The sequence below is a fragment of the Lepidochelys olivacea genome, assembly GCF_965140295.1.
Source record: "Lepidochelys olivacea isolate rLepOli2 genome assembly, chromosome: 6".
In the NCBI taxonomy this organism is placed as follows: Eukaryota; Metazoa; Chordata; order Testudines; family Cheloniidae; genus Lepidochelys; species Lepidochelys olivacea.
In genome coordinates this window covers 23,782,220-23,807,374 of record NC_140416.1, presented here as the reverse complement: position 1 = coordinate 23,807,374, position 25,155 = coordinate 23,782,220, and the positions used below count along the sequence as shown (strand labels likewise).

Here is a 25,155-nt window from a genome sequence, read left to right as displayed (position 1 = left end):
GGAAGGTATTAAAAAAAAAAAAAGTAGACTTGTTTAATATTTTAAACTATACTTAACTAGATTGTAAATAAGAGTCCAACCATGTGAGATTGGTCTCTGATGGCAACCTCCAACCTTCTCTTTAAATATGTGAGTTTTTGAGAAGTGTTTCATCATGTGAACTTCATAGATGATGCACTGACCAAAAATGGTCATAGGTTTTTTTTGGTAGACATGTCTCCTTTTGTAAACTGCCTGGTTAATCCCTTGGTAGCACCAGCACATGTTGTATGGTCTCTCCAAGTCTTTCATAATTAGGCTTGGAAGGATTGGATTGGATTTTTGTCAGTAAATGTGGATTTCAGAGTGTAAACACAAATTAATGAAAACATTTATTTTCACCGATTTGAAATTTACAAATAGGCAAAGTTTAAAAAAAAAAAAAAAAAAAAAAAGCTGCTTGAACTTCTTACCATTTGATTTTAAGGAGATTTAATACATATTTTCATATGTGGTGGTGATCCCTATAATTTTTGTGCCACTGAAAATCTAACTCAACATCTTCAATTATACAAAGAAAATTAAACGTGAATTCTGCCATGCCTATTCATAATACATAGTTCATGTCTGGAATAGAAAATACTTGCACGTGGAATGTGTGTAAATATAGTATGGCTGTCAATCGCAGTTAACTCACATGATTAATTTTTTTAATCACGATTAATTTTTTATCGATTAATCAGTTTTAATCGCACTGTTAAACAATAGAATACAAATTGAAATTTATTCAAATATTTTTGAATTTTTTCTACATTTTCAAATATATTGATTTCAATTACAACACAATACAAAGTGTACAGTGTTCACTATTTTTAATACATATATTTGCACTGTAAAAATGATAAAATAGTAATTTTTCAGTTCACTTCATACAAGTAGTGTAGTGCAATTTACAAATGTAGATTTTTTTTTTTTGGTTACATAACTGCACTCAAAAACAAAACAATCTAAAACTTTAGAGCCTACAGGTCCACTCAGTCCTACTTCTCGTTCAGCAAATCTCTAAGACAAACAAGTTTGTTTACATTTATGGGAGATACTGCTGCCGGTTTCTTATTTACAATGTCACCTGAAAGTGAGAACAGGCATTTGCATGGCACTTTTGTAACTGGCACTGCAAACTATTTTTACATGCCAGATATGCTAACCACTCGTATGCCCCTTCATGTTTTGGCCACCATTCCAGAGGAAATGCTTCCATGCTGCTGATGCTCATTTAAAAAAAACTATGCACTAATTAAATTTTAACTGAACTCCTTGGGGGAGAATAGTATGTCTCCTGCTCTATTTTACCCGCATTGTGCCGTATATTTCATGTTATAGCAGTCTCGGATGATGACCCAGCACATGTTGTTCGTTTTAACAACACTTTCGCTGCAGATTTAACAAAATGCAAAGAAGGTACCAAGGTGAGCTTTCTAAAGATGACTACAAAATTTGACCCAAGGTTTAAGAATCTGAGGTGCCTTCCAGAATCTGAGAGGGAGATGATCTGGAGCATGCTTTCAGAAGTCTTAGAGCAACACTCCAATGTGGAAACTACAGAACCTGAACCACCAAAAATCAACCTTCTGCTGGTGGCATCTGACTCAGATGATGAAAGTGAACATGTGTTGGTCTGCACTGCTTTGGATTGTTATCAAGCAGAACCCGTCATCAGCATGGACGCATGTCCCCTGGAATGGTGGTTAAAGCATGAAGGGACATATGAATCTTTAGAGCATCTGTTACGTAAATACCTTGCCACGCCGGCTACAACAGTGCCATGTGAATGCCTGTTCCCTCTTTCAGGTGACGTAAACAATAAGCGGGCAGCATTATCTCCTGCAAATGTAAACAAACTTGTTTGTCTGAGCAATTGGCTGAATAAGAAGTAAGTCTGAGTGGACTTTGTTTTGTTTTTGAATGCAGTTATTTTTTGTACATAATTCTACATTTGTAAATTCAACTTTCATGATAGAGATTGCATTACAGTACTTGTAAGAGGTGAGGTGAATTGAAAAATACTATTTCTTTTTTTTACAGCACAATTTGTAATAAAGTGAGCACTGTACACTTTGTATTCTGTGTTGTAATTTAAATCAATATATTTGAAAATGTAGAAAAAATCCAAAAATATTTGAATAAATGGTATTCTGTTGTTCAACTGTGCAATTAATCATGGTTAATTTTTTTAATCTCTTGACGGCCCTAATTTATAGGCAGATATAAATTTAGATATAGCGGTAATACACTAATTACTTGCATCAAGCAGGGTTTCATCTTGGCTTGCTGAAGTCATTATGAACAAAGACAGTAGTGGCAAAAGTTTAGACTCTGAAGAGCAGTACATTGGCATCTCATATGCTCCCCATGTGCAAGTGAGAATTGATTTATACCAAATTGTCACTTTTGGAGTGGGAGCTAGTGCACAATCTGTTGCTTGTGTGTGGTCTCATTAAATGATAACCAGTCTCTCCACTTTTGAAACGCAGGCACCTTAAGCCCTGCTCATGCAAAGAGAACTCTTGCTGCACGTCAATGAGGCCCTAGTAGATGCAGGATTCTGCCTGTTCAGTATTAATCACAGGATTGAGGCCTTAATTTGTAGCTAATATCAGTATATAAATACTTCTTGGAAAAGATCTTAATTTTCTGGTACGGCGGTAACAAAATCAAGGTATTTAATTTGTCAAGTGTTAATGCAGAGATAAAATATAGATGGCATTGGTTGAAAAGTGTGTATCTTGAGTCTTCGTATGCCATAAGTACCCAATGTTCTTTCTACAGAGGTGACATTTCCCTGTGCAAACATCTGGATGTGACCACATAGGAATGGCAGTGCAGGAATTTAAATTTTATAACTTTTATATCTTCATTATAATGTGATTTGCAGTGACATTTAAATTGAATTTAACATGGGTTAGATTTAGGCCTTGTCGACACTACTGAGTTTTGTCAATGCAAGTTATGCAGATGATCAGAAACCAGTATTACATCGCTTGTGCATGTTCACACAATGTTCCTTCTGTTGGGAGAGCGCATCCACTGTTGGTGCTCTAACATAGACAAAGAGAGCAGTTCTCTTGTAGCTATTCCACTGTGCTACTTGCCACCTTCTGCAGCTAGGAGTTGTGGGAAGGCGGAATGGTTTGCAGTGCATCATGGATGATGGCTCAGTGTCCCATTATGTAGTTTTTTCTGTCCCATCATTCTGTGGGCTTCTCACTGCGTTTCACGGCATTTTTTAACAGCCCGTTTACTGTGTGCTCACCATCTGTGTCTGAAAGGATGGATTCTGCACTGCTCTCTACTTTTGTGATCACTGTTATGAACACATTGCAGCTGGTCATGCAGTATCTCATGAGCATCCACTCTGGACAAGAATCGGAGGTGCCTGACCTGCTGTGTGCCATGGAAAGAACACATTACTTTTGGCATTCACAGAGCAGCTGCACATGGTGGACAGTAACTTTTGGGCTTGGGAAACAAGCACTGGGTGGTGAGATCACATTGTTATGCAGGTCTAGCATGATGAGCAGTAGCTGTAGAACTTCCGGATGCAGAAAGCCACCATCCTGGAACTGTGTGTAGAGCTCTCCCCAGCATGGCAACTCAAGGACACCAAAACTAGAGCTGCCCACTCAGTGGAGAAGCGTGTGGCAATTGCTGTGTGGAAGCTGGCAACTCCAGGCTGCTACTGATCAGTCACAAATCAGTTTAGAATCAGGAAGTCCTCCGCTGGGGCTGCATTATCGTGAATGTGCAGGGTCATTAATTGCATCCTGCTACAAAGGACTGTGACTCTTGGCAATGTGCGTGAAATAGTAGATGTGTTTTTGGTAATGGGATTCCCTAACTGCGGGGGAGTGATAGATGGCGCGCACATCCCAATTTTGGCCCTGGACCATCTTGTGCTGGAGTACATCAATAGTACATCAGCTCCTCCGTTACCCCTGATTTCCCCTAAGCCTTTGCCGTGCTTCTGAGGGGTACAGGAAATATGGTTCTATACTGTAGTTTAAATGAATTATTACTCAGTTCTATATTAATATGCCTAGTAAGGAATCTATTTGTCAAAAAACATTTCCTGAATCTTTTTGGTGGTCTGTATTGTTACAGACATACTTGCTGACTGGTATTTTGAAAAAAAATACCAAAATAATTGAAACTGGTATGATTATAGTGTGGTGTTTTGACAAAATATGCAGAATTGTAAAATATTGTGCGCAGAACTTTTAATTTTTTGGTGTAAAATTCCCCCAGGAGTACAGCCTGCTGTGTACTCCATAATGTTGGTGAGGCTATGGGTGAAAAGTTCCCCTGGTGTGGACGTGGATCGCCCGGCAGCTGATTTTGAGCAGCCATTAAACAAGGCTGTTACAAGGGCACAATTGGAGGCTATTCGAATCAGGAAGGCTTTGAGGCACCATTTTGACAATGAGCTCCAATAATGTCTTTCTCTACAGCACTCTGCCATGCTTTAACTTGCTGCCTTGCATGAAAATTTTGGTAATTCCTAACCACAATTTATACTCAGCAAATGATCAGATTGCCACTGTATATTAATTTAATCAGCAACCACCATGTATGGTTTCAGAGTAACAGCCGTGTTAGTCTGTATTCGCATGTATGGGAGAATTATAAAGATTGATTATCTTTCAGAGTGTGTTTTTATTAAATACCGATTAACAATACACACAAAAGGCTTGGTGGGAAGGAAGAAACAAATGAAGGGCACTGTAGGCTCTTATGGCTGTGTAGTTGCAATAATTTTGGAAGCTGTCCAAAGAGGGGGAGTGAATGGCGTACTGAGGCAGGTCGGGAAGTTGCAAGGAATGTGTGGGAGGAGTTGGGGAAGGCATGGAAAGTAGTTCTTTGTTCGTTGCAGTGTGGGGGGCTGAGCAAACACGAATTCTGCTTGCAGTGTGATTAAGGACGTCAACATCTCCGTTTTCTCCTCCATAACTTTTATCATCTGCTCCTGGCCCATTAAAATTTGCTTCTGGCTCTCCTTTCTGTCCTGCCTGGCTATTTTATAATTTTCTTCTAAAGCCTTTCTCTATGCCCTGCATTCTTGTTTTTTGGTTTCTAAGGATTGGAGCACCTCCCAAAACCTGTCCTCCTTGCTCCTCCTTTGTTGCTTCCTTATCTGTTGGCAAAGCAGGAGAGTTTTGTTGGTGGATGGAACATTGTACTGTGTATACCTTCACTGTTTTGTTGACGAAAACTGACTTTTGTCGACAAAACTGTAGTATAGACGAGGTCTTGGACTGAAACTGAATTGTTTTCCTTTCAGTAATGCTAACAGTACCCGCAGGCTTTACAATTCTAATGTAACAAACACTAATCCACACAACACTGGTAAGAACAGAAACCTTCTCATAGCGCATTCTGCAAGCTTGAACAACCAGATGGGCTGGGTTTTTCAGCGTAACATGAAATTTTTTTCCTCTTTCTATTTGTAGTGTCTGGGGATGGAGAGTCATTGGTAAGTCTCACTTTAACAAGATTTGAAATCTCTTTACTATATTTTTGTCCTAAAGCTCCCCTTCCTAGGCTTTACTCAGATGCATACATCAGTGATCACACACAAATTTCTCCATTAGTCTGACTTTTGCCTACTAAGAAATCTGAGCTACAGCTTCATTTAAAATAACATTCTTTCTTCACTGGCCCCTGCACTTTCCCCAGTAGCCCATTTCTTCCACGTCATCCCCAATATCTCTGTATTACAACAGCCCTTCTTGGTAAGAGGTCACGTTGGCCACAGGATATCACTGAATCATGATGAACAGCATTATGTCTGCATAGTGTTGCATTTCCAGTAGTAATTCTCTAAAATCCGATTGACTTGCTTTACAGGATGAAGATTCAGAGTTTACTTTAGCTACAGACTTTGAAATTGGGCACTTCTTCCGTGAAAGGATAGTCCCTCGTGCTGTACTTTATTTCACTGGGGAAGCAATAGAGGATGATGATAACGTATGTATATTGCTCACCTATCTTGTATGTGTTTATACTTGTGGCTGAAATAGTAATACCATTACTTTCTCAAATGAAATAAAAAAGTAGAATTGGTTTTTCTTTGCGTGGAATAAGTTACTCATCAGAATCAGATACACTCAGAGAATGCACTGAATAGGGTCACATTGCCCTCCCCCCCCCCCTTTTTTTTTTTTTTTAAACCTTCCATTGACTGCCTAGGACTTCTGAAATCAGGTAGAGGGGGTTCTTTTGGACAAGGCAACAACCACAGTATCCCTATTATTGGCGTAGCCCACAGAACTGATCCAGGCCATGACTGTGCTTGCTGAGCTGTAGCTGCACATTTGATTGGACCTCTGAAGCAATACAGCATCTAGAATTTGGTTTGCTTGAGTGGGCAACTTCATACTTTTTTGGAGGAAGTAGGAAATATAGCATTTAAAACACTAGCTCAAGGCAGAAGAGAGAGCTTCTGGACTAAGGAAGGATTGGCCTTTTTTCTTTAAAGATGTGTGTATTTCTAAACTGTATTGCCTTTACCAGTTTGGTTTAGGCAAATAATTTTAAATACTGCTTTGAAATGAGAATTTTTTGTAGTATCTTGTCTTCAAACAGAACCGAATTAAAAAATAACGTAAAATCACTTATGCTGAATACTCAAAAACGCAGCCGAAAAGAACACCGGTATACTGCTTAAACTTGCATTAGTATAAATATACTAGTCACAAGATGGTAATAGCATCCTTTATTTGTAAATTTCTTGCTCTTAAGTTTCTCCCTAATGCTGCTTGAATGTTCAGTTTGTTTAAAAAATGTACGTTATCCAAGAAGCATATTCATTATTTGTATTTATTCCATGAGTTCAATTTGTAAATTAAAAGTAGGGCTTGTGGCTCTTCCTTTACTTAAACGTATATTCTGTCTATATAATTTCTAATGATTATACCCCAATCATTGTCTTGCTGAGCTGAGTGAAACTGCATATCTTACTATACTACACATGTCTGAAAAGCTATATTCAGGATTTGGTGTCACCCTTCTTCTTGATATAAGATTAAATGACAATTGTCATGGAGGCAGTATTGTTTAGAGGCTACAATGAGTGGGAGAACGGGATAAACTGGGAGTTGGGAGACATTGATTATAGAATTCTGTTGTTACCAACTCTGTGTAGGACTTTAAGCAAATTACTTAGTTCTGTGTATCCCCATCCACACCTGTAAAATGGGGTTAGTGCTTTAGAAGGTAAATTAAGCATTTTGAGATTATCTGAAGGGTACTCTAAGTGCTTGCATGTGCTATGCCTATTTTAGCTAATTGCATAAAACATTCTGAAAACCTGTTTTTATTTTTGTTTTAGTTTGAAGAAGGAGAGGAAGGAGAAGAGGAGGTGAGATGCTTATTGTGTCGATTTTAGATTGCTAATCCATATTCTCCTTTCTGAAATAGTAATAACTAGCCCCAAATAGGACAAACAAGGAAGTGTGTATTTCATGGTGCCATGTTCGTACTCCTCTACAAAATAGTCATTATAGCTTAATGTTAAGCAACTGTAAAATCTATACAGATTTTAATTTTTTCCATAGGTATATTCCATAAAAGCACACATTCCAATTATGTTCAGTATCTGAGCTGCACTGTCAAAATACAGTTGTAACTCTTTAATATTTGACAAAGGAGTAATTGATTGTCACTTCCATTTATTTTAAACCATGACTTAATGTTGAAATTGTTTTGTGGGCAGATGCGAAGATTGCATTGCACTGAAAAATGTTTTGTGTACCTGTTTATCAAGTTAAACCTTGGGCTGTAAGGAAGGCTAATGGGAAATGCAATCCGAGTTAACATGCTGTGGGGACACACGCTGGACAAGACTTGTCAACTGTCTGTTTTAACTGTTCTAGGGATGAGGCTTGGTCCTCAAAAATTAAATACATCCTTTTAATTAAGAATTGTTATAAAGGGTTTAATTAGGTTCACAGGCAGTTTTGTATTATGGCAACCACTGTGCTCAATTTTTTCCAGTGTTTCTGGAGCAAAAACATAGTGATAGGCTCTGTACAAAATCTCTGCACTAAAATGAATATAAAAGCAACATTGGGGACAAATCAGTGCCTTTGACAGATATTAACTATTTATTTGAATTTTGCCCCTTTCACCATGACGTGCTTGAGACTCTCTTTTTCATAACAATGCCATGGTAATATGACCCAATCAAGTACTGGAATGCTTAGACTGGTGGCCTCCTTTGACCTGGCAGGTCACATCATGCTGCCTCCTTTTCCCCTGCTTCCACAGGAGTCCTAGGTTTTTTGCAGTGAAAAGCTTTAACTCTTGTAAAAGCAGATGTGACAGAGCTAGCCTATCTGCCTCCATCAAGATACTACAACTTGAGGTTAGGCATGTGCAAGAGGAGGAACGGAAAGGATCCAGGTGTAGTAAAGAAGCATGTGTGTGGGGCACATGACTGTTCAAAGAAACAGATAAGATAAGGGTTGAAATGGAGGAACAAAATCAGACTGATCTGCTAGCTGTTTTTCCAAAAGTACAAAACTCAGAATTGTGTTACAGGCACAACTTTTTAATTTTTTTTTTCTTTTTCCTGTGCAATTGCAGTAACTTCCACAGGAATGTTACATTCAGATCCACACTGACATATGAGACTTTCTGGACCAGATGACTGGTTGTCTCGTCCAACCCAAGTAGATTTATTTTTCACAGCTGACACACACACACACAGGAATGCAATAGAAGGCACTGTATAGTTGGCTTTGTGCAATGTAAGCAGTTGCTTTAATCTAATTTTAATTCTTGTTAATCTCTCTTCCTCTTATCATAGGAATTGGAAGGTGAAGAGGAGGGAGAGGAAGAGGAGGATACAGAGAGTGATCCTAAGGTTAGTTTTTTTGTTTGGGCATATATACTTATAGTACATTAGAATTGTACAAACTGTAACCATGAACAACGTATCAGGATACTATGTTGTGATCATTCTCTTCATTCCTGTTTTTACACTTTTTGTATTGTGAAGGGAGTTAACTTCTGAACTGCAGACTTTCTTAAATATTTTCCTTAAGTTATAAATTGCATAAGTAATCGTTTTTATTTGACATGTTAACTTTCTCACTTACCTACACTGGGGAACAGATGTGATTGATATGGTTACCACCTTCCTGTGTAAAATTAAAGGTCAATATTTAAATATTTCCAAAGAAATCAATTTACAGGATGTGTAGGTAAAAATCTTATACCAGTTGAAGTCTAGTTTTAGAATGAATTAGTTTCTTTGACAAGTTTGCTAGCTCTATCTATTTCTCCTATAGTAACTCTGCTCCTTTCATTGTGGTTGCCTTGCTGAATCCCACACACTGCCATCATGTCATTGTGTTTAACCTGAAGAAAAGCTGAAAGCTAGTACAAAATATAAGGTTTAGTTTAAAACTCGTGAGATATGGGCACTGCTCCCCCTTTTTACTCAGTTTTTAGCCATAATTTAGTCACCCGGACAGTTAGCAACTAAAGTTAATGCAAAGGGGAGGAGACTGTTTTATTCATTTTGCTATTAAAGTAGCATCTTTCCATTTCTTTAATGGCAATAAGTATATAAAACTTGCAATTTGAGATCATGGTACTGATACACGAAGCCTTCCAGAATTTATCACAATATGCAGAGTCTACTATTAAATGCTTTTAGCCTCCATGCCAAGAATCAGTCCTGTGTCTTGTAAAAGGCAATAGTAAGTACAGTATTAAAAGAAGTCTGTATTCTTGATGAAATATTTGTTTGAACAGGGAAAGAGTAGCACTTGCAGAAACAATATTTCACACTCCATTTTCATGGCTCTCCTGAACAGAGAGCTGGAGGGCAATGATGGGTTAGCTGAGAATTAAAAACTATTAGTACTGGAGTAATGGTGTCAAAGATACTTCAGGGGAGAATCATACCAGTTACTGTATTCTTAATTACAGTGGCCATACATGTTTGCGGAGATGCAGATCTGTCTTCAATAGCATGCCCTGTGGAGTGTGGTATTCTGCAGAACCATGTCTTAAGCTATCTCGGAACGTTGCAGTTGTTGCCTCCTGTATAATTTTGTACATTTCACTTTCTTTCATGCTGACAGTTCCTTTCAATTTTTTTTCCATTTAGGTGTAATTTAAGTCTGTTTATCATTCATACATTTCTAGGTAAGGTGGAATTCCATTCATACCTAACTTCCAATGTGTAGCCCATGCAATGTGGTTTGTTTATAGCTACCTTTCTGGTTTAAAAAAAAAATTAGGCAAAACTGAAGTTTTAGGCCTCATTTGCAGTTCAGAAAAGTGTAGAGAGAAATCTGTGGCTGGATACCTGTGAATCATCTCCTTAGAATGGATTTGTATCTAGATTATCTTCTTGCCTCCCTATTGCAAATTTATGCTTACATTGTAGCACTCCAAGGTAACATTACATATTGAATATACAACATTCTCAGGACACAAGTTTATACCTCTGAGACTTGTCACAAAGATGTTTTCTCTTGTACCTGGGTTTATACTGTGTCTTTTTAGTGTGACTTTTAGTTGGTTTTCATTGATAGATCTGTATTTACAACACACTTCCAAACTCTCTCCTCTAGTTTGCTCCTTCTCCACTCTGGTTGAAACTCTCCTCATGAGTCACTGACTTATTCTGAATCTAGGTGTCTTATCTATAATCAATCTCTGCTGTCTCTGACGGCTACCCGGTTCTCCGGAGATCATCTTCTTTCTTGGGCTTCTGTGATTCTTTACTTTCCTGGTTCACTGATCCTTCCTTTGGTGTTGCTTTCATTGGATCCTCTTTCTCCAGTGCTCCCTTCTTCCCCCTCGCCCTGAGTGATCTTGTCTGCTCACATGGGATTTTCTCAAATCTACCTGTTACTTCTCTTTCCTAAGGCTTGTGTCTTTCTGTTTTTCTATTTCCTCATAGCTGTCCTGCTGCTTTCCAAAACACATGACAAACTGGACTCGTTCTGCCTAACCTTCTCCCCACACCCCTGGATTTGACTGTGATTGATCACTCCACTGTACTTCCTATCACTCAACCTCAGCACTGAGCTTATCTTGTGATTTGTTCTCTACAAATCTAATTGCTTTGAAAACCAGCCCCGACCCCCACTGCCAAAATTCATTCATGTCATATTCTCTCACGCTCACCTGGACTCCCCAACTCTCATCTCCCTATCAGGGGCTCCCCATCTTTCAGAATAAAACTTAAATTGGCAAGGCTCCAATCCTATCAGTACAAAAAGTTTATCTTCCATTTCTCCCATCTTATCCACTTCACTTGGCCGACTCTTCTTGCCGCCTTCCTTTTTATTCACTCTCTGTTCCCTATGCCTGGAAAGGCATTCCATTTCTGTTCACCAAGAATCCTTGCTCTCCTTCAGATCTCTCCTCCTAAATCCACTTTTTGCCTAATTGTCCAATGACTTCCATTCCTGTGCTGTCTACTCCTCCCTTCTTACCTTAGCTCATTTGCTGTATAAATATCAGGATATACTTTATTTTCTTGCTTTGATTTGCTTTTTTTTTTTTTGTTCCCTACCCACATGTCCTAAGTTTGTCTAATTTAGGTTGTAAAGTGTTCAGGCAGAGCCATGTCACTTTAACTTGTGTAAAGCAGTGTGCAAAGGGTTGGTGTTGTATAAAGGTGTTAGGTTTAGAAAGGCTGTATAAGTAGCCAATTAGTTGTCTTGTAACTGGTACACTGGGTGCCTTGGAGGACGCTTGTCCGCTTACTGGTTGAAGGCGTGAGTATGATGTCGTTGAGGGGAGAAGGATAGCTAACTAGCTAAATTCAGATAACTAGCATAGTTCTGTCAGTACTCCAGGGCTGAAATCTCCACTCCTGAGGATGACAGTTGATGCTTTGAAATACTTGCTCCATCTTCAAAGCAACCTTGGCAGAAGCCTCCAATACTAAGCAGCAAATCTGTTTTTGATGACCTGTGAAAGATGTCTTCTGTATATAGGATGACTGGAATCTTTCAAGAACTCCCATACTCTAGCACAGTTCCTCACATACATTTACTGTGAAGTTACTTACAGCTTGTTTGATGCTTGCTTTTTCCTCCATTCCTTAGGATCATACCTTGGGTGACTTATTGAGGGATAATAGTATCATCAAGATTTGACATCTTGATGTGATGTCTGAGCCTTGGGGGTGGTGGGGAGCTAGTTAACTCTCCTAATGTGTAGTCTAGCTTCCAGTGATTGATTAAATGCCTGGTTTTCTCCTTGCTGTGCCTGACTCTGAGAACAAGTATTTAGTGCTCACTACCTTTTGTTGATCCCACAATAGCTGGTGACCAGGTTGCTGTTAAGGGTACAGAAATAAGTGGATGACCAGCTATCAGAGATGCATGTCAGTCCAGAATATGGAACAAAATGGATTACTCCATTGTATAACACTGGGCGCTTTTTTGAAAAAGACTGGTAAAAATTTAGAGAGGAGGAGTGGAATATTCTTTGAATCAACCAGCAACATCTATTGTTTGAGACAAGATAACATTAAATAGTGGTGGAAAGGTGAATGACTGCATCTACAGTCAGTCATATCTTTTGAATAAACGTATTGCTAATATGAATCAAAGGATTGGGAATCAAGGCATTGACACTAACTTGCAGAATTTTATTACTTTATTATTAATGAGCAGAGACATTACTTGAAATATTTGCTGGACTTTAAATGTATATCAGTTCAGTGCTCTGAAAGGGTATAGTTTTAAAAGCATTTAATCTGCAATGCTTTGGGGATGTACAGAAGTCGGGAAAGCAGTTTGACCAGGGAAGTTTGTAGTGTCTTGGATCTGTCTTGTTCTTCCCCTCCTCCCCAACACACTGCAAATTTGGAGCTACAAGTAAAGCAGAGGACCACTCCTTGAATGTAGAGCTCAGTGAATAACTCAGCTCTGATCTATAGTACACAGCTAGGCCAACGTAAGGCAGCTTATTTCAACCTGTGTCAGTGTATACGCTACAGCCTTGCTCCTGCCGAAGCGAGTGCCCTACACCAACGTAACTCAAGCCCTACGTCTCTCATGGAGGTGATGTTTGTGTAGTTAGGGCGACGCAGTGTCTATGTAGACAGTGCATTATTTACATTGGTTGTTGGCTGTCATTCTTGTCAATTTCACGGCTCCATGTTGGAGCTGTGAAATTGACAAAAAAAGTCCTCCTGTGCAGGGAGACAGGTTGCTGCCCCGGGACCCTGAGGTTCTCTTCAGGGAGCAGGGAGGCAAGATCCTGAGCTCTAAGCTCCCCACACTGATCTTCTTAGGTCAGTGGAAGTGCTCCTAGTGAGGAAGGGTAGTATGGACATTAACCACTGCAGTAAATACTGTGGTGGCTGTAATCTGGCCTAATATAGGTCGACTTACGTTTTTACCTTTCTCTATTGGCTTGAAGAGCCACTTATTAAATACATGTTCCCTTACAGGGTATAGTCAAATGCCCTTTAACCTTTTCTTTAAACTACACTAGATTCTGCTTAATAGTAATCCTGGTATTAGCTACTTCTGGTTAATTGCAGTGTTTTACTGAAAATCAATCTCATCCCATTAGCATCTGTATTAATAGGATTTGGATGTTAGCAACAAGAACAACAAGGAGTCTGGTGGCACCTTAAAGATATTAACAGATTTATTTGGGCATAAGCTTTTGTGGGTAAAAAACCACTTCAGGTGCATCTGAAGTGGTTTTTTACCCACAAAAGCTTGTGCCCAGATAAATCTGTTAGCCTTTAAGGTGCCACCAGACTCCTTGTTGTTTTTGTGGATACAGACTAACAGGGCTACCCCCTGATGTTAGCAACAGCGTGCCATTTATTAGCAACCTATCCTGGAAGAAAGGTGCCACCTGCAGGGAGGTTTTCAAGGCTGCGGCCAGGGAAGGAAGGTGCTGGGTTTTGTCTTCTCTGATTGCTGCCTCGCAAACCTGCCTGTGAGTAGTGCTCAGCACATGCTACTGTCCAGCAAACCTGCCTGCATGTAGTGACCACATAGGAGGTAAGAGGCTGCAGACTGGGAAGGGGGGCTCAGGGCAGACCAGTAGCAGGAAGAAGAGCTGCAATTCGTAACAACTTCCCAATTTGGGGGTATTGTTAGATTCCTAGGCTGCTAGTGGATTCCTAGGCAACTGTATCTGTAAAGAAGATCACTTTGCGTCTGCACCTGACAAGGCAAGTGCAACTTGTATGGTTTTATGTACCTTAGTACAGCTATCCATGCCTCTGTCATTTCAAGGCTAGACTAGTGTAATGTTCTCTGTGTGGGGCTACATATTGAGACCATTTTGGAAAGTGAAACTTAGAGAACATCTCTGTCAGCTTGCTGAAGAGAGCCTTAACTCAAGAGCAAACCACTGGTGCTATGTGATCTGCACTGGTGGAGTTCAAGGAGTAAAGGAAAGCGCTAAATACTTTGGGTCCTGGTTCTTTAAGAGATCACTTAGCTCCCTATGATACTTCAAAAGATGTAGATGGTGAAGATGCTCAAGATAAACCAACCCTCCATTCACCCACATTTGGATGTGGGTCCCTACTGGCAGGGTATTCTCTATGAAAAGGTGCATTGTCTTGGACCTTCCTAGTCTGGCAGAACCAGATCTGCTAACCTTCTGAATATGCTCTATATGTAATCTATCACCATATTTTTTTTTCCCTCTGTGCTTGGAGACTGGATTTAGTGAGGCAGGCAAATAAAGCTATTTACTGTGTGAAATACTGGGGTTTAGATCATTTATATTTCAATTGCATTTAACAGGTAAATTTTTCAGAAGCACCTAATCTACTTTTTAAAATGGGACTTAAGCGTCTAAGTGCCTAAGAGAGTTCATTGAAAGACTGTGAGATTTAGGTGATTTTTACATCCTTGCCCAAAGCACTGTATTCCTGTCTCTTGAAAAATAAAACTATCCTAGAGAGATACAAACAGATTTTCAGTGTGATGGAATAGCATTTAGAACAATATCTAGGTTTTAACATGTGACACTTACTACAGAGGGAACTTTACAATATATATGCAATTTCATGCATCTTGTTGAAATTATGCAACAGCATTTTATTTTTTAAATGTTTTTATTGCTGTAAGGTGGTACAAAACATAGATAATAAATAGTTTATTAGAAAATATAATACACAAGGGTTTTGTCTTCATGAATAAAACTGAAATAAAATAGTTTTTCTCTTTGAAGCAGTAACATCACTACTTCCCTTTCCTACCTGCTTAAAGGCTGTTATATTAAAAAGATCTAAAGTAGGATTAAAATATAGTTTCTAAACCATTATAATGTTGTAAACAATCTTTAGTTCATCAGTTAAGTGTTTGGGTTAAATTTAGCCATATTTTGCAATTCTGATGGATTATGTCATTAATACAATCTTTCTCTTAACTGACGTTTCTGCTGTCTATTTGAAATGACAAACTGCTGTCTGTTGACTTGATATTTATCTCCACTATAAAGCAGTTGTTTAATGAAATGTTCTTTACTTCCAAAATAGGCTTTTTTGATGGCTAGGAAGTTGTTCATGTTCTCCCTCTTATCCACAGCTAATCAAACCGTAGTACCATGTGATTACAAGTAGTATCTGTCAAATAGGCTTTTTAAAAAACAAAACAACATTTCTTTGCTGTTGCTGCATTGAGTGTGTGAGGTTTCCTTCTTGACAGGGTAGGCACCCGATGTTTGAGGCTATATCCGTGCAGATTGATTAACTTCTGTGTCCTTTGGAAACCCAGACAGTTAGGAAGAGGCACTTGGGCACCTGATGATGAATAATTAATATAACATTTATTCTTTATGCTTCCTTTTTTACAATATGAAATGTTCAGATTTGGAATAGTTAACAAGTATAAATCATTTTTACAGTCAAAGTGGTACATTGTCTTGAAAGATGTCTTCCTTAGAGCTATTTTCCTTACTACTGTAGAGTTCAACAAAGCTGTGTTTGTGTTTGTGTTTAAAAAAAAACCAAAAAACAGAAAACCAATAAAAACACAAATCCTATATCTAGAGTAGACATGGGTAATGAGAGAAACAAAGGGAAGTATATGCTCAGATTAAAATATCCTGCTATGTTGTGTAAAAAAGTAAAGCTAAGCAGTTGGAGCATTTAATCAACGCACCTTTCTTGTTAGTTTTTTCCCCAAGGCTTTTTCAAACCCTATGCTGTTGTAGGACTATAGATGCTTTTACTTTCTGAATGCTCTGATAGATCAGATTAACATTTGGCAAGAAGTGTCTGAATGAGTGTTAAATGGTTGAGTAGTTATTGGCTAGTGATGCAGAAGGCATCTGAGGGGAACACAGCCTGTTAAATAAATACTTTCCATCATCTCCAACATAGAGCCCAAGACTTGAAAAAACAAGTGCATTGATTTTTTTCAAAAGTGCTGAGGACCCTGCATCTCCCATTGACTCCAGCACTTTTGAAATCTGGGCCACTTATTTAAGAGCCTACATGTGGACTCGAGAATTTGTTTTTGAAAGTCTATGTTGCCAGAAGCTGGGAATGGGCAACAGGGCATGGATCACTTGAGAATTACCTCTTCTGTTCATCTGTACCTCTGGGGCACCTGGCATTGGCCACTGTCAGAAGATAGGGTACTGGGCTAGATGGACCTTTGTTCTGACCCACTATGGCAGTTATGTTCTTAAATGGTAGAGAGAATACAAGTATAATAGAATAATCTGAAGTGCTGAGCAACTGTAGGTCAATGGGAATTGTAGTTAAGCACTTCATGATTTAGCCCGTGTTTACCTGTAGCTTTCCTCCCCAGTAGACTTTTTTGGTGGTAACCTATGTAGTTGCCTATGAAGGATGCATGACCAAATTGCCCTGAGTGAACTACCATTGTAGGCTTCTTCCTTTTTTTAACTTTTTTTTTTCTTCTCCAAACAGAAAGATTCCAGCCAACCTGCTGAGTGCAAACAACAATAATAAGGAAATACCACTTCAGAGTGATATTTGAACAACTTGTAACAAATATGTTTGGATACCTGGCCTGCAGTTCAGGATATTCCATTGCTGCAGCACAATCTTATTAACAATGCTTAAAATTAATTTGTTTTCAGGTGCATGATTTTCACTAACTTTCATTTTCTTATTTTTTGCTTAACTTGTACAGTGGTATCTTCACTGCATTTGGGAAGTATGAGGTTTAAATAAAGCACACTCTACAGCCTTTGGTACACTGTAGCTAAATAATTATCTGTAGGCTTTCTGATGAGCCTTTTGCCCTCTTCATAGGGAACTAGACCAAACTTAGTCCAAACTACAATGTAAAGACTACCATTTTCTGGGTAAACGTTGAAATTGTGGAATAGCATATGTGCTGAGAAGCTAAACTAAACTAATTAAATTTATGATAGCTAAAACAAATACAACAACATGACTTGACTTTTGCTAGTAGTTCTCCTTTTTTAATATAAAATTTTCCTGCAACCTACAAATCAGACTAGTGCTTGAGCAGCTTCAAATGTCATATTTATTCTCAGTAAAGCCAATTAAATAAAAGTAATTCTTCATTAAAGGGGATGTCATTTGAGATTTATGTAGTTCACTTTCTATTTATTTATTCATGTTTGTAAGTACTTTGACTGAATTAGTGCTTTTTTAATAGTTTTTAATATACTTGAAAATATTTTCCTGTTTGCATAAAATATGGGTACTTGTACAAGGAAAATTTTGATTTGGTCTCTCTGAAGGTAGTAGACAAAAGAAATGAACATGTTTCAAAATGACAGCTCTTTTGGGGAAAAGCATAAGCATACAGGCCAAATTATTGCTGTTGATGGAAATGAGTTGCAGCCAAAGAACCAGAAATTTTCCAGTAGTCTTACTGCTTAATATCCAGCCTGGGAGGGGCTTTCATTCTGAACATATAAATTAACAAAATTTAACTCAGTAAATCTGAAGTTCTGTTTTACTTGCAACACTCAAATTACTCTGTTCCACAGTTTCTTGTTTTGTTTAAAACTCTGAAGTCTTCAAAGCTACCTTATGTTGTTGTGCAGAATTTCAGGTGCACATTTCTAGTTTAAGCATCCAATGCCAACCTCTGGCAGCAGCTGAATAGCAGCTGTATCAACACTGTGACCAGGCATGTAGAGAGTGCTCCAGCCTTACCTTACACATTTGTAACTTAATACGGTGTTTTCAATTTGTACAGAATAGTTAATAAATATTCTATTAAAGTTGTGAAACATGGAAAGCGATGCCTGTCTTGTTCGTTTTTCCTGTATTAACTGAACACACCCATTTGATTTCCTATTTTACATGCCTCTGTATGCAGTATGAAAAGAGGTGTGCCAAATGGGCAAAAATTTATGACCACCTAATGGTGTTCAGCTTCTTACTCTAAATCCAAATATTTAGAGAAGGTTTGAGGTGATTATGTCTAGTGGGCGTTATCCAGGGGTAACTACATTTGAAGTACACATACATAATCATATTTATAACTTCAGATACAAAAATGATGCATGCACACAAATAGGATAATCCTGTTCAGCAACTCATAACTTTCCCAATGACACCTCACAGGACTTACCTTGTACAAAATGCATCATAATTATGCCACAATCCTATCATATATCACTGTGAAGACTATGGTGTGCAGTGTCAGACTTTCCTGCATTGAACTGAAGTTTTCTCATAAAAAGTGACCTTGTAAAAATGCGATTGTAAGGGTTCTTTATTTTGTCTTGCTCATTTGCATAATCAAACTTACTCAGTTGGCAGATTTTTTTCTTAACTGCCAGAAGTCTCACCTTGGGCTCTGACATGCCAGCTGAATATTTTCCTCCAGTCACCAGCAGGAAAGACTCTGGAGGGCAGGTTATTCCCTCAGCATCACCTGTCCACACCCACTATAGACTGAGGTTGCATGGGTGCCAGAGGACACACTTTGTTACCAGTGATGCACGAGATGGAAACCCAGTTTGATAGTCCACCACAGCCCAGGATAAGTTCTACGGGGCTAGCAGAGAAGTGTTTACTTGCAAAATGGAGCAAGCTTGATGCACATAAGGAACCATGCAGTACCACTGTTTCTTGCTTATGCATCATGGATGAAATGTGTATGTTAAAAATGAGTGACTAAGAGAGACTAGGGAGTTCTTTTAAGAAGGGTTTATTAAATGGCCCCAAAAAACCCCATGATTCCACTATCCAGGTAGGACAACTTTGGATAAAAGCCTATCCTGATAGAGTGGCAAAGTGAAGGTTGCAATTAGAAATTAAAGCAATATATACCAAATGGGAAATAGCAATATAAAATTAGAAGCTATGCAATATTGAAAACACTTTGTCCTTATCTCTGCCAGCCATGGATTTTCTTCTGATGTCTTTAAGTATGCTAGAAACAAAAGAAATCCTAGAAATGGTTTAGGCCATTACTAGATGGAGATGGTAAAATTGTTCATGCTAAACACAAGTATGGTGGTTTTTTTAAAAAAAAATTGTTTTGGGTGGCAAGAAGCAGGATGATGTACTCATACTGGGTAAAGAAGTAATTTCTATCCATGGGTAACAGGATGTTAAACATCTGCTAGGAACAAACATTACACACTGTAATCCAGTCACCTCACTCTTTTTATCAAAAAAAAGAAAAAAAAAAAAAAGACAGACTGAGCTCTAAGTCTCAGTAGAAAGCATTTTCTCCAGTCTTCAAATCATTTGTGGTTCTCTTCTGCACAGTCTCCCATTTTCACTATCTTTTTAAAAATCTAGACAAATGTAGAACTGTACACAGTATTCCAGTATCTGTCTCACCTATGCCCTCTACAGAGGTAAAAATCACCTTCCTACTCCTGTTTATACAGCTAAAGAATTGCATAGGTGTTTTGCCACAGCTACATAGAGAGCTCATATTGAGATACTTGTCCACAAGGATTTTAGGGGTCAGAGTCACTGCTTTCCAGGATACAGGGCTCCATTCTGTAGGTATGGCTTGCACTCCTAGTTCCTAGATGTAGAACTGCATTTTGCTGAATTAAAAACATTTTAAAAAAAGACCCAGCTTCTGCTGTGATCCAGATCCCTCCATACAACTCCCCTGTCCATCATTTACCTCTCTGACAATCTTTGTCATTCACAATTTATCAGCAGTGATTTTATGTTAACCTGAAGATCACTGATCAAAATTTTGAATAGCAGCAGAACCCCCCTAGAAACACCCCCATTCAGTGATTCCCCACTGACAACTACTTTGAGATATCATTAGCCTGCTCCAAGCCATCAGTGTGCACTATACAATATCAGTAATCAGAATGTTGTGCAGTACTCAAACACCTAATGTCTAAGTATATTACATCTACACAGTTACCTTTAGCAAAACTTGTAATCTCAATAAATGAAATGAGGTTTGACAAAACCTAAAGCCATGTTGACTTGCATTACCTATCTTCTTTTCCTTTAGGTCTTTATTAACTGAATCCTTTATCAGCCCTTCCATTATTTTGCCTGGGATTGAGGTCAATATAGCCAGCCTATGGTTACCCAGGTCATCTCACTTGCCCTTTTTGAATACTGGCACTCTTGTCTTCAGGAATTTCCCTGGTGTGCTAAGATTTATTTACTGTTATCAAGTCTGAGATGACTCTTTTTGGACTCTTGTGTGCAAGTTTTTCAGGTCTGCAGATTTAAGTACCACCTTTTATAGGGAGAAAATAGTAGGGTACTAAAGGAATTAAGATCTACCAGAAAAGGGTCCAAAAGAGCCAGTGGCTGGAAGTTGAAGTCTTTTAAGTTTAAGTGAGGGTGCTTAATCAATGGAACACACTACCAAGGGAAATCGTGGATTCTCCAGCTTTTGCTGTGTTCAGATCAAGACAGATGTCTTTCTTGAAGATATACTTTAGTCAAACACCTGTTGTTTGGTTCAATATAACGGTAACTGAAATGTAGTGGTGTCTGATGTACAGGAGGTCAGACTAAACATAGAGATCCATTCTGGCCTTGAACTTTCTTTGGGAAAATTTTTTTTTAACATAGGGTACACTAAGAGTTTGAGAACAAAAGAGAAATCGAATTTTGCCATTGTTTGTAGTATGTTAAGTATACAGAGTTCCATTGTAAAATGTTTGCAGCCTTTAATCCTTGAAAAGCCTAATTTTAGGGCCAAAACTAATTGTGCTTGTTCTCAGCCCAAATATTGGACCTTCTGGAAAACTTGTACTTGATATTGTACAGCTTTTCCTGAGTTATTTGGGGTGAGAGGAATAACAATCAGCAGTAACTCAGCTGGCTAACAAAGCTGTAAGCTTGTATGCTAGTCCTCTGAGGACCAATTCTCCCATCTAATATTGAACCAAATGCCTGATATTCTATAGCATGCAACTGGCTGAGTGTATTCAGTGGGCAATAATATCCTTTGGCTTCCATTTACTGTCCTGTTCATCAGCAGGAGTCTGGGCAAGGACGTGGAGATTCCTTTAGGCAGCTGGGGCAACTTTGGAACTGAAATCCAAGACAAAAATCTCAAATGGGCAAAACACTAAAAAATATACTACAGGGAATAATCCTGCAGTGGTGGAGGCAGGGCCATGAATTATTGTGATTGACTTACGAGGTTTTTGCTATCTGATAGAGGAATTGCTAGACCAGATCAGAGCTACGGTCCAAGTCCAGTCAGAAGGGAGATCTACCACTTCTAACACAAACCCTCTGAACATTTTCAATAAAGACAAGGTGGGTGAAGAAAAATCTCCTGTTGCAGCATCTTGGTACATTGGATTAGTGAATTCTAAACTGCTATTCAACAAAATAAGTAATCTTCTGTGTAAGTACCTGTAGATTGCCACTGCAGGGACCACGGTTCTGCCTTATCCCAAAGTCATTTTAAAGTAGCTTACCTACAAGGGCCAAATAGCTCTCTGTGCACAACCAACAATGCCAGTAAAAATCTCATTTTCACAGTACATGTAACTTTGTTTAAAGAGATGTATTAAACTAGTTTCAGTGGGGCTAGGACCAGGAGTCAGAGGCGTGTTCCATTAACTATAACCAGAAAATAGTGAAGCAAAAAAATGTAAGATTAAAGAAAAAGATTCAGTAGGGAATTTTTAAAAAGTCCCAGGTACGGCAGCTAGACTAAATTGACATTTGTAGCTATACTATCTATCATGGTAGGAAGAGCACTTCTAGTGTAATTTTTAAGAATAAATGATCTCTCAAGTCCCATGTTTCACTTAAACAGTGCTGCAATAGGTGTTCCCTCCTGTGAGAGAGGACCATTCTAATTCAGGCCAATTCCATGCAGGGAATTGAACACGGAGGACTGTAACCCTGACAATGACCCTGTACTGGGTAGGGAGCCAGGGCAGAGTGGATGGCTGGGGTCACAGATGCCTGGTGGCAGGCTTTGTTGCTGAGTAAACAAGTTTATACTTCAAGACTTTACCAGAGCATTGACTGCCTGAGGCTATGATGAATTTTCTCATAAGTATGTTATGTAATTGGCTGTTAAAGCACGCTACATCTTTGTCTGAAGCACCGTCTCCCTTTTCTTGTTGCAGACAGGATATCTGCCTAGATGCACCATTGGTCTGAGCAGATAAAAACTTAAACATTTTTTCTGTCTAGGTGAGTCCACAACCATGAAACCATGTATTCAGATCAACCATTTAAATGCAAACATTCCACGTAAAATTACAAAGCCACTGGGGATGTTGAGAGCTGCAGACTCCGCAGCCACGTTGCTCACATAAAGTTTAACTAGTGACACAGGCATACCTTGAAAATAAATGGGAGCCTCTTAGCATTCCTAGACTCTCTATCTTTGTAACACTAATAGTGAACTAAGAGAGGTCTTTGTACTTGGTATCGTCACATGCGCATGCTGTGATCCCAAACAGTTCTAGCCTCTTACAGCCTGTGGACGGAAGCCCAAAGTTATTCCCAGAAGGCAGTGCTGTTTGGGGGAAGTGGCAGCCTCCTGCTCTCCAATAATAAACAGTCAGTCACTCACATGGGACAAGTGTCCAAACCATCAACCCCCCACAAGTTGGTGCTGATGAAGCTTGTTGCACAGAGCGAGCTGTTCATTGACTGCCAGATATGTTTGTAGCCCAATTTTCTGCTCTGCTGGTTCACCTCTTGCCTACACAAGAAAATTACTCTCCACCCAACAGCATGTTCACCTCCTACACAACTCACATTACTCTAGGGTTTTTACCGTGGGAATCTGTACAGCGTGTGATGCCAAACCCAGCCTAATAAAAGCACACCAAGCATGGTCTTCACTTGACTGTATGTAACACACTAACTCAACATTTTTTTCTCTGCAAAAGACTATAATGCTTTATTAAAATACCCAATCCTCAGTTGTATCCTCTTCTCTCCCTGCCCAGGCCCCCAACAATATATGAAAGTTAAGCACAAAGGAATACTGGAAGATCCTGCCTTTGTAGTGTAGGAAAAGTGCAATTTGGGGAGAGAGGATATGATTATTCAACACAAGTCAAAACAATTGGCCCACCTTTCAAAAGGTACCACTGTAGGTAGGGTGCATCATGCAGCCACAGGAACGACTTTGGCAAAAGGAGAATGTAGCCTGATACTAGGACATGGAGCTCAATCTCCTCCAGCGAATGGCAATAGGGATGCTACCATTAACTGGGTGCTCTCCTTCGGCTCACTATGTACACTTTAACATTGGTGCAACAGTCAGATGTCTCAAAGGGCTGCAGGTGCTCAATTTCATTACGTACCAAGGGTTATTTGGGTACTGATCTTGCCATTTGGCTTATTTGCTTTGTAGCAGATGGCCTTGTGTTACAGAATGTGTGCCATATCAAAGTTTCGGGAGGAGGAAGCAACTAGGACAGTGAATGCAGTTCTGCTTTGAGCTTTCTTTCGAAGAGGTTAGACCCAAACATTCATTTATGAAACAAATGTTGAGCAGCCTCTAAAAATGGCTGTAGATACAAATACTCATAGATGTTGAACAAAAAATTGCACATAATTTGGCAGTTGCATGTGGTTACTTGATTTGCACATATAACTCCACCTCTATGGTCTGTATCGTTATATGTTGCATCCTCTGTTTCGGTGAGGGGACGAAAAGTTTGGTTCATAGTGTCTTTGGTTGCCTAGAGAAAGGCTCTTCTTGATTAAATCCATATGCTAATAAAGTTCAATATCATGAACACTCTCAGTTTATAAAAAGAAAAGGAGTACGTGTGGCACCTTAGAGACTAACCAATTTATTTGTTAGTTATAAGAGCAACACAACCTACAAATGTAACCAACCATTCCATATGAATGGAGCAAAGCAAAGGGGATGGAGCTCGAGGAGGGGCAATAATATAAAATGGAAGCGTGATAGAAGTACTCTAGCATCTACTTTGGGCATGCTTGGAAGTCATCCAATTGCGAAGAGTTCCATATTTGTCTATCTAGTGCATCAGTTTGTGCCGAAAACTAGAAGTGGAGGTGCTAATCCAAATTCTTGACAAAACTTAATGATGGAATGTACCCCTCTGAATTAGGAGCGTGAGTTTATACGGGGAGGTGTCTAGCTAAAAAAGGGGCAGACTGACTTGTTCTAGACGTTTTAATGCAAAGCAGCGCCAATTAAGTAAGTTATACCTTTATATATAAAAAGGTGAAAAACTCCCCAAATGCATTGCTTTCAATCTCAGCCTCAAATGCACTACTGTTTAGAATAAAATAGGACAAATAGCAGCACCTTGAGAAAAAGATGGGCTTTCTCTACATGAGAAAATGGAATCATTATTAGGATGAGTGGCGGTTAATAACAGGGGCACCTGAGCTGGTTCTAAGTGCAGTTCACCTGTAAGTGTTGACAAGGCCTAACTGTGTCTGCAGTACACAGTAGTAAGCTAACACGCAGTAAGGTAACTGTTTAAAACCTGCTGGGCTCAGGGTTTAGAAAGGCTGGTGTCAGGAAGATAACATCTGGGCCATGCAGCAGGACAATCGCTAAAAGCATTGTCTGCTGCGTATTCACGACCGTTAGTTTTAAGTTTCTGGTTACACTCCATGTTGTTTTGCATGGCGCTCAGCGATTATCAACTTTATAGTACTCACCAAAAACAGAAGACGGACAAACCTTTTTGTGACGGGCACTACCTGGAACTGGGGTACCACTGAACCCCCCCCAA

The 25,155-nt window shown here is 39.0% G+C and overlaps 1 protein-coding gene and 1 long non-coding RNA gene across 5 annotated transcripts in view; one reads left to right on the top strand and one right to left on the bottom strand.

Annotated features, from left to right (window-relative positions):
* NAP1L4 (nucleosome assembly protein 1 like 4) overlaps window positions 1–18,242 on the top strand; it is a gene marked incomplete at its 5' end in the record, with an annotated part of 56,384 nt that extends 38,142 nt beyond the window's left edge. For 3 of the 4 annotated variants that reach the window (XM_084631922.1, XM_084631919.1, XM_084631920.1), the window contains 5 exons: window positions 5,487–5,509; window positions 5,884–6,003; window positions 7,367–7,396; window positions 8,846–8,902; window positions 16,931–18,242. In XM_084631922.1, coding sequence (XP_084488048.1) covers window positions 5,487–5,509; window positions 5,884–6,003; window positions 7,367–7,396; window positions 8,846–8,902; window positions 16,931–16,969 — 269 coding nt within the window. In that variant the 3' untranslated portion in view covers window positions 16,970–18,242. Of the gene's footprint in view, window positions 1–5,486; window positions 5,510–5,883; window positions 6,004–7,366; window positions 7,397–8,845; window positions 8,903–10,156; window positions 10,195–16,930 lie in introns of all 4 variants that reach the window. The other variant, XM_084631921.1, reaches the window with a different exon arrangement.
* The window catches only part of LOC311522517, a 43,753-nt gene continuing 33,771 nt past the window's right edge, over window positions 15,174–25,155 (bottom strand). The window contains exon 3 of the long non-coding RNA XR_014712153.1: window positions 15,174–15,793. This is a non-coding gene — a long non-coding RNA (uncharacterized lncRNA). The remainder of the gene's footprint in view (window positions 15,794–25,155) is intronic.